The sequence below is a fragment of the Antechinus flavipes genome, chromosome 1 (assembly GCF_016432865.1).
Source record: "Antechinus flavipes isolate AdamAnt ecotype Samford, QLD, Australia chromosome 1, AdamAnt_v2, whole genome shotgun sequence".
In the NCBI taxonomy this organism is placed as follows: Eukaryota; Metazoa; Chordata; class Mammalia; order Dasyuromorphia; family Dasyuridae; genus Antechinus; species Antechinus flavipes.
In genome coordinates, this window is record NC_067398.1 from 89,739,091 (window position 1) to 89,748,954 (window position 9,864).

Genomic DNA, 9,864 nt, shown 5'->3' on the forward strand with positions numbered 1-9,864 from the left:
ACCTCCAGAGAAATAACTGATTAAGGAACTATATATTACATGATTTTATATATATTTGATGAAGTTACAATGATGTAGTCAGACTCTCCCAATACCAGGCCACCAAAATGAAGAGGTTACCCACTAAAATGATGGAGTAATTGAGTATCCCAAAAGTATAGTAAGGTTAAAAACCAATGTTAAGAGTTGTCTCAAAATAATTTGTAGGCTTAGACCACCTTCAAATCAAGGGGCAAAGATTTTATATCATTAACAGCAAACCAAATCCATAAGGGTTTTTAGCAAAAAAAAAAAAAAAAAAGGAATTTTTATCAATTAACAGAAAGACAAGTTCCCTAACAGAAATGCCATTAAAAGTATGTCAAGTTGTGGATTGCAGGTTAACCCTAAAAGAAATCAGAGTCTTATGAGGCATTAACTATATATAGCAAGTTAGTAAGCAGAATAACCCCAAAAGGAGTTAGCAGGGGTAGGAGATTATGCCATTGACTGGCATTGATTAACTCTAGAGGGGATTTACCACCCTAAAATGTTAGCAAGGGAAATATAGTGGGTAGATTTTTTAATAAAAGAAATATAACCTTGGGGATTTGACATAATTTGGCTTTCTGATTGGATGTTGTAACTGTGGAGTTGCGATGATTTTGTCAATGTAAGGTATTTCTCCCAGAGACCTCTACTTCTGGTAGGGCTATAATAGAGGTCCCCTTGAATAAAAGGTTTCTTCTAAATCAAAAACTCCACTTATAATCATATCAGGGTTCCTCCCTGCTTGTCTCAGGAAGTAGTTAGTCTTCCAGATTGTAATACTTCAGATTCTCTGAGTCAACACCCATCTAGCTACCTAGTACACCCCTCAAACAAAAGGAATCCTCAGTCTTTTGAGATGTGGGAGGGAAGGTACTTTCTGAAAACTGCTTCTCTTTGAGATTGGGTGTAAAGCTGCTCTAGTCTTAGAAGTCCCACTCGAAGGGGTGATGAGCTTGAAGATGCAGAGTTTGGTGGATGCAGAGTCCAGTGGGTGTTTTTTCTCTTAATCCAGTGTTGACCATAAATTGAAGATCTGCTGGTGCTTAGAGAAAGCACATCTACCAAGAAGGGGGAGTAGGCAATGGTAATGTTAAGGGTGACCAGGTGGCTAAGGGTACACATGCCAAGTGTTTAAATATTGGGTGGAAAGGCTGCTAGGCTGAAGAGATTTCTAGTTGGCATGGAAACATGAGTAAAAAGTTGACTTTACGCCAATTATACACAAGTGCCTGAATTTTCCAAACCACATTGATAGCAGGTAGTTGACTAGATCAAATATTCATTTACTTACTTGTTCAGGATATAATGACTACACATTTCAGATTGAAAACAGCAAGATCTCACATACTTGCTTTGTGCTCATATATTTTACTGACCACTTGCTCAGATTATAGAAATTTGCTATAAGAAGAAAAAGCAAGGACATGTTTGTCGCAGGAGAAAGCATTCTTAACTGTTTGAGCTTAGAGAAGAGTCACAGTTGACCAAAAAAATAGTCACCTCATGGACTCAGAAATAATTAGGTGGGAAATCAGAAAATGACCCAGAAGGATTCCCATTAGGGCAAGTCTAAAGCTGTCCTCTCAGCTTCTGCCCAGATATAAAATTCCACCCGTAAAAGCTCAAGATCACATTCCTTTGAGTGGCTTTTGGCATTTCTCTTAAATGATAGGTTACTCACTTAATGATGTGTCAGAAAATCATACATACATACAAAATTTAAAAAGCAATCAGTACTAAGCCCAAGAAATTTTATCTCAAGTAGCATGTCTTACCAATCAGATTTCAAGTGGGTTCAGATCTAAAGGATTAAAATAGGTTGCAAATCCTTAGCAATCCAGGTTCATTGTTTAGGAACTCCATAATCTAAACTATCTCAAAACTGATGACCTTGCACATTCTCTGGTTTAAAGAAAAGTGGCAAGTTTACAAAATTAAAGAGGAATGGATAGAAATCCCAGAGAAGGGGCTAAACCTGCAGCTCCTGTCTGTAGGTGTGGGGTATTTTCTGTTACCATCCCAACCCTGTGAAAGGGTGTGTGAAGGGGAATAGACTAATTCTGTGATGGTCTAAGATAGACTGCTTTGAATGAGCAGCCAAATTTAGCCAAATTGTCATAGCTATAATTTACAAGCAAAGGTAAAAGTATCTAACATCCTAAAAAGCAGCTACAAAGCACCATATTAATGGGATCAGAGGGCCCTGTTATTGTTATTGAATTGTCATTGAATTAAGTTTCCCTTTTAGGGAGAAAACAAGACAGAAGGGGAGAAAAGAAACTTTCTTCTATTTGCCTTGAGACCTTTACCTATCATGTAATCTTAATTTAATTGAATGTTTTTCTAAATAACCTTACATAGAAAAGCATTCATTTCAACACTGGTAAAATAACTGTAATGTTCGTGCTGGTTTTCTTGAGGTCTTTGAGCAGCCTTCTTTTCAGTAGATTAATCACCACAAGAATAGCCAGGTTTTAAAGTCCAAATCCTTTATTATGTCCTTCACAATCTCATTTCTTTGCCTGGGGCTGGGTCAGCTTTCTTGAGGCCTTCCAAAGTCTCCATTTTAGTGGAGAAGTGCAGGAGGCCAGGCCAGCCACCACCAGGCTGATGAAGATGGAAATTAATCTTTCTCCTTTGGCTCTGAGAGCTTGAGCTCCTGCCTCCAGTCTGCTTGTCTTCTCTGGCTCTGAATCCCCCTGGCTTATATGCTCTATTCTAAGTATAAACCAATCATTATACCACTAGGAAACCATTATTTGTTGTGAGATTAAATCAATCATACTGAATTTAGAGAACTATTAATCACCATGATAAACTAGATAACCATTGTCTCATCAATTCCACTGACTTAACACCTTGTAAGAATGCTTGTTTCAGAATTCGGGCCCAAAACAAATAACTTTACATAAAAAAGCATTCATCTCAACACTGGCAATTTGTTAAAAGTTGACCTTCTTTAGTGTGGGATTGGGAAGGAGAAAACTCAAAACTCAAAATATAACAAAAATAAAAATAAAAATTATCCAGGCCAATAAAATACAAAGCTTATTAGTGTTGTGGGAGGTTTTGTTTTGTTTTGTTTTTAAGCTGAATTTGTTTTTTCCTGAGGCAATTGGGGTTAAGTGGCTTGCTTAGGGTCACACAACCAGGAAGTGTTAGTGTTAAGTGTCTCAGGTCATATTTGAACTCAGGTCCTCCTGACTTCAAGCCTCGTGCTCTATCTACACCAATTAGCTTCCCCTTAAGCAGAACTTTTAACAAGATCTCTTTTGTGAACAGAAATCTGGCTCACCACCCTCTACATTTTAAGCTTCTGCATTTTAGCATTGACTGTTTTTTGTCTCAATATTGAGAGGAGGAAAGGAGAGGAAATTGAATTCCAGCTTATATAATAAAACACATCCACTAAAACTTTAATTTTAACATTATGGAAGGAGTTAATTAACAGGTTTGCTAGTGCACTGAGAACTTCATTCAAGTTGTGAAGAATCCCTTTTTAGGATTCATATTGAGAAGACTGACATCCAACATACAAGAGTCATCATATTACAACAGAGTGTATTTGGGAGGGCTCAACTATATTTATGATACAGAAAATTGTGTTGAATCTTAACCTCTGGTCTACTGATTCTTATATTTAGCTTTGAAGTCAGAAGACCCTTCTATAAAATCTTCATTTTTTTACTATCACCTCATAAAAAACTTTATTAAAATGAAATAGAATTAAAATGAAAGATTAATAACCAACAAACAGGATTCTTTACTTTAGATTTCAATTGAAGGAGTCTATAATTAATTCAGAATAATATTTGAAAGAAAAAATTTGAAAATGCTTTTTCTTTCCTATCTATCTTTATAAATAAGGACTATTGGGATTTAACCTAGTTCTAAGTTACATCAGGTTTTGCCACTGTTTGCATGAAAACTATATTTTTACATTTTATAATATCTCTTTGGATAGGTGTTTGATGTATTTCATCCTACAATGCATGCCTTTTGAGGGAGTATACCAAATATCTTATAGTCATATTTCTGGAGAAGTAATTTTGGGAAAGAAAGCCTATTTCAGTAGGCTTCAGCAAAATCACATCTCCTGGGGAGAGGGGAGAAACCTGGGCACACCTGCTCTACATAAACCCAGCACCTGCTACATTTATATTCTATGTTTCTATTTGTATGTATGTATGTATGTGTAAAGGTAGATCAAGAGATATATCTATCATATGTGGACATTAACATACAAATATCCTTAATCTTCTCTGGCAAAACTGAGGCAACCCTATAGGACTTTGTTTAAATTAACTGAAAATTGAAAATACTATAAAAGAAAAATACTGTTAAATAATGCTAAAGGAAAGTGCCTTGATTTCTGATAAGTAGAACAAAATAACAACATTTTAAGTAAGTTGTGAAATATTTTGGCAGCCATTCTCAAGTTGATAAATAGCCAAAGGATATGAACATACAATTTTCAGATGAAGAAATTAAAATCATTTCTAGTCATAGGAGAAAGTGCTCTAAATCACTAATGATCAGAAAAATGCAAATTAAGACAATTCTGTGGTACCACTACACACCTCTGAGATTGGATAAAATGACATAAAAAGATAATGACAAATGTTGGAGATTTAGGAAAACTGAGATACTAATAAAAAAATTAAATTCAATTAAAAAATATAAATCACAACTTATTCCATGTCAGCTGACAATTTATCCTTATCTTAGCTAGTGTTGCTTGATAGTCCTCTGAAAGCAAGAATGGAACATAAAATGAAGAATTAATGGTACCAGGAATTATGATAGAGAATGGTATTGGAGGTATAAGGGTAACCAAGAAAAAAGTTTCAACTATTTTGCAAAATAGGTCAGATAGACATTGTAAAAAAACAAATCTGGTTATGGTCCATTGTCCTGGGGCATTTTTGATAAATCAGAAGCCATCATGTTATCTTTTTCAGAGAAAACAAAACTACTGGCCTGTACCTCTCCTTAGAAATATCAGGGCAATTTATTTTTGAGTCCTTAACCATGTCCTTAATAGTAACAAGATGAACAGACTTGTTCTTTCTGAGTCTAAAGAACAATTTAATATAGAAATGCTGTGTTTGAAAGGAGTTTGACAAAAGAGGCAGCCTGGCTTAGTGGATTGTTTTTTCCTTAGAATTAGCAAAACTAAGGTTTAAATATCATTTCTGACAATTGTTAGAGGTAATGTCACTGAAACTTCTTGAACTTTGATGGAATAAAGATAATTGTTGGGGAAAAAAGATATCTATAAAAGACTTTAAAAAAAATAAAGTTTTATATGTATCATTGATGATGATGATGATGGTGGTGGTGGTGGTGGTGGTGGTGAGATACAAAAGAATAAAAGTACTTCTAAGTATACAAATAAAGAACTTATGCTCAAGATCAAATCTACCCTTAACATTTATTTTATCATTATCATAGGATTTCCTTATCTCATTAGCTTGTGAGAAAAAAAAATCATTTTACAAATTTTAAATATTATATAAATATAAATTAATGTCCTCCTGACCATCATCCTTTTGGTTTTTCTTTTTTTTTTTTCTCTTTTGCTTCCATTGAGGTTTAGATAGAAATAGTCCTGGGACAAAATGCTATCTTGCTATAATTCTCACAAAATCATCACCATCTCCATAACCACAACCATACACTTCTTCTACCTTATTATATAGATGAGCATGATTATTATTATATTGAGTTATATAATTATAATTCTTATTTTAATAAGCCTATAATATAAAATTCTTCAAGTTATTGTTCCTCTGGTTTTCTGTTTGGCAGCTAATAGTCCTATTAATCAAAGTAAAAAGACTTAGTCAACATATTTGTTTAATTCTCTAAGAATAGTTTGACCAATTGAAAATTTCAAATATATTGCACATATTGAAACAAGACAGACGTTATTTATTTTTTTATTGATGTATTTTTATAAAATGGGCTTAATTCCAATGACAAATGATGTGTTTGGCCCTTTCAATCATTCTTACTCTCTTCATTCATATGTTCTTTTTCTAAGAACTGTTTGCTACCAAATATTTTGCTACCAAAATAGTCTCTGCCTTCAACTTTCTGGTCGTATTTTTCTTGTCTCTTCCTAATATGATTCATGATATCTCTGGAAGCTTGAGCTGTAAGGCTGACAAATTGTTTAGAGAGCTCTTGTCTCTGGTAGGATGGAGACTGCTGGATTTGGTGCATCTGAACTGGAGCAGGGAATGAGTTAGGCATTGTTTCGTTATTTTCCTTCTCTGAATGTTGGCATTTAAATCTCCTTTTCTTACCCATCTTTTCATGGTGGGATGGGATGCTTCCTCCACACACTGTCCCTGACTTTTTCATACACTGACAGTTTGGTCTGTGATTCTCAGGATGGAGGCAGATGTTGGGGCTTTTTACTCTAAAAGCTTTTTCTCTGTTGCAAAGACGCTGGGCTCTCCCCCTAGTTCTAATAAAATCAGTTGTATTAGCTAGAACAACCCTCCTACAAGGTTGGTAATTATCATCTCCTTTATTACCTTCCTGAGCTTCACAGGTTATCGTCAATAAAGGTTCACTTAAATAGCTTCCTCTCAAGCTCCTATCACTGTGATCTCTGCTTCTTGACCTTCTCTTTCTAGGGCGATGGGACAAATGTGGTTTGTCCTCAGTGCTCTGAGGTAGCTCTTCTTTAAGACAATTATTATAGTCCCTGATATGTAAACTTTTCAGCCTTCTGTAGGGATATGAACTTAGTTCTCCATCTTGACCGGTTGGTTGACACTTCAACCTCTCCTTCTTGAAGGCACGTTCTCTCTGGCCTTTCTGAATGGGTCTCTTATGAGAATATACATTCTCTGAATAGCAGCTCCAAGTCTGGTCTTTTGTTTGTGATGAATTTCCAAACAAAGTCTGTTGTATTTCCTTCATCATCATGGGAGCACTTCTTGGAAAGAATTTACCAAAGGAATCTGGACTTTTGTTCTTTTCTGATTCTTCCTCCCGGATCTGTTGTTGACAAAGAGTCAACAAAGTTTTTTCTCTTGGGCTAGAAGAATTTGAGGTGGTTGAAATATCTGAGACAGAGTAATTAGCTCTATTATCTCCTAAACACTTATCCTCTTCAAGCTGCAGCTTCCTCCCTTCTGTTTTTGCTTCAGAAGTGTATCTGCTACTGTCAGATGGTGGTTCTAGCAATTCTATGTAATCTCCCATTGATTTAAGATGAGCAATGTGGCTGCAACTCTGGGATGAAATCACACCTTTGCTGTCTCCTGATTCTGACATGGTTTGTCTCGTAAGGTGATTTTTACTTTTGGTCTTACTAGACTCTTCTGGATTTCCTTTCTGCGACACAGAAGATGACTCATATGTCATATTATTCTTTGAGCTTGAACGAGGCAATACCTCTTTATTCCAAGGGTCATGAATGGTTTTAGCCATCTCTGTATAATTTTCCAAAGCTGGTAAAGCCCATTTGTCATTAATAGGTGAGATAGTGAACAGATTCCCTCTCCCGTTTGGAGAAGGACATTCATAAATAGCTCGCTGATCATATGTTTTCATGCTAAAAGGTGACCGGGCAAAACTGATGAACTCATGTAAGAAGTGTTTGGTGTATTTTAAGAGATAGGGTTCCAAGATTTCAGAAAAGCTCTGGCTGTCTAGATCATAATCCGTCATGTTTTGAAGGATGATAGTGAGGATATTTTTCCCTGTGTATCCATAGTCACCGTAAATAGCTATCAGTTCACGTTTCAGCCATGGGATTAATCGCTGTAGACAATTTGGGTTTCTAAGGAAGTAATCTGCTGAAATATGCCTATAGAATCCACCACCTCTGACATATAACACCCGAAGCCCAGTAAAATAAAGAGCTCTTCTAAATTTAATAACTATCTGTTCCTTAAAGAATCTTGAAGACACTTCATGGAGATGATCTTGTTTGTTCCCAGAAAACTGTTTGAGTAATTCTTGGACAGCCTGATATCTCAGAGGATTGGTCTGGCTAGAAGTATCATCAGATAATACACCATCCTCGGATCCAGGCTGACAGCTTGGAAAAGAATCAACATAACTGTTATTCTCTTCAGGTAATCCAGTGTTGTCACTCCCTACATGATAGAGTTCTTGCTTCTTCATGTCACTCACAAGTCTAGAAGATTGGAAGAAAGGATGGCAAGCTTCTCCATGGTGGGGATGTCGGGTTTTCTTTGCAAATCTCTCATGAGGACAGTCACTGACAAACCTGTGTGTGGAAGGATTCAGATCAGCCCCATTCTGAGTTCCATTCAAGTAGATGGGACATTGACAATGTGGTAAACGTCCTATTGGCATTGTTTTTCAAAAAATCCTTCATCCAGTTCTCTGTGAGAGGGTTTGATCAGTGACTTGTCACTTGTTAAAGCCAAGATCTATTGAAAGCAGCCAACAGAAATATATGCAATACATATTTTTTTTCCAGGGTACATCTGAAGGAAAGAAAAACACCAAATTTAAAGCAATAGACTGAGTTTTAAAACTGTATTATGTTAACTTTTAGTCTGCTGTGTATTCTATATGGGCATAAAGTACTTTAATGAGTGTTGGTGAGTATTTTTCATAAAGGCTTCCCAATACTTATCCCTGTAGATTGGGCTGCATTTCATAGATTCATGTAGTCTTAGAACTAGAAAGGACTTTAAAAGGGCCATCCAGACCTATCCTCCTGACTTCTGAATTTTCTTCAACATTCTATGACTGTTAGCCAACTGGTCTTTGCCTGACTGCTACTAGTGACAAAAGCAAACAAACAAACAAATCCACCTGTCTCACAAAGCAGTTCAAACAATTCCACTCTAGATGTTAGAAAAGTTCTTCTTGGTTTACACTGAATTAAAATCTGTCTCCCTATTTGTCCATGTAGAAGCACAGAATAAATCATTATTTCTCCACATAACAATCCTTTTGATACTTGAAGACAATTATCATATACCTTTTTAGCCCTCTCTTCAATAAACTAAATATCTCATTTTCTTTAACATTACCTCTTATAACATTGTCTCCAATTCTGATAGCATATTAAATGTTTGGATAAAACATTTTGAAATCACATTTAATCTGCAAATCATTCACACCAAAAGACTTGTTAAACTAACTAATAAAATAAACTCAGAATATTTTATCTTTTATCAATCTTCTGTGCCTCTGTTTATGACATATTTAATTATTATCATCTATTAGAATCATATTCCTTTTCAGCCTTCCATCACAGAACAAAGGGATAAAGCAAATATTTTATAATTTACCATTTTCCTAGAAGCATATACACTCATGTAAGTTTAAGCAGCTGAAGCAGTTAGATTGTGTTAGTTTCTGTCCCTTGTGTCTTCCATAGCGATGGAATCTAGAATATGTCATATTCTGGAGTCTTCTCATTAGGAAGTGAAACTTCTTTCTTGATATATTGCCCTCCCTCTTAATATGCCCTACTAAAGAGCTAACATTTAGAATGTGAAAGTTCAAAGTTAAGTGATCCTTTGGGATGGCTGATGCTATCTATCACTGTGTTACTGGATTTAATTGATCCTGTGTAACATTTTAGCTATGGATAATGGAATATAACATAGAAAGTTGTTGTTCACGTTGTTGTTTTATCATTTCAGTTGTGTCTGGCTGTCCATGAATTACTACTACATCATTACTAGCCTGTGTTATTTTGTTATGTGCTTATGTAAATTATGTGTAATGCCTCCCATATCGATGGATTTATGTATACCTTGTATATATGTTTCAAGTTTTGGCCCATATCGATGGATTTATGTGTACCTGTTTCAAATGAGCCCCTTC

At 35.5% G+C, this 9,864-nt stretch overlaps 1 protein-coding gene across 1 annotated transcript; it reads right to left on the reverse strand.

Moving 5' to 3' along the window:
- Positions 1-5,943: 5,943 nt before the first annotated feature.
- LOC127549340 (E3 ubiquitin-protein ligase Topors-like) lies at positions 5,944-9,408 on the reverse strand. The gene is made up of 2 exons (XM_051977300.1): positions 9,324-9,408; positions 5,944-8,507 (listed from the first exon to the last, which is right to left on the reverse strand). The coding sequence occupies exon 2, from the start codon at positions 8,371-8,373 to the stop codon at positions 6,034-6,036; it is 2,340 nt and encodes a 779-aa protein (XP_051833260.1). The 5' UTR covers positions 8,374-8,507; positions 9,324-9,408; the 3' UTR covers positions 5,944-6,033.
- Positions 9,409-9,864: the final 456 nt, after the last annotated feature.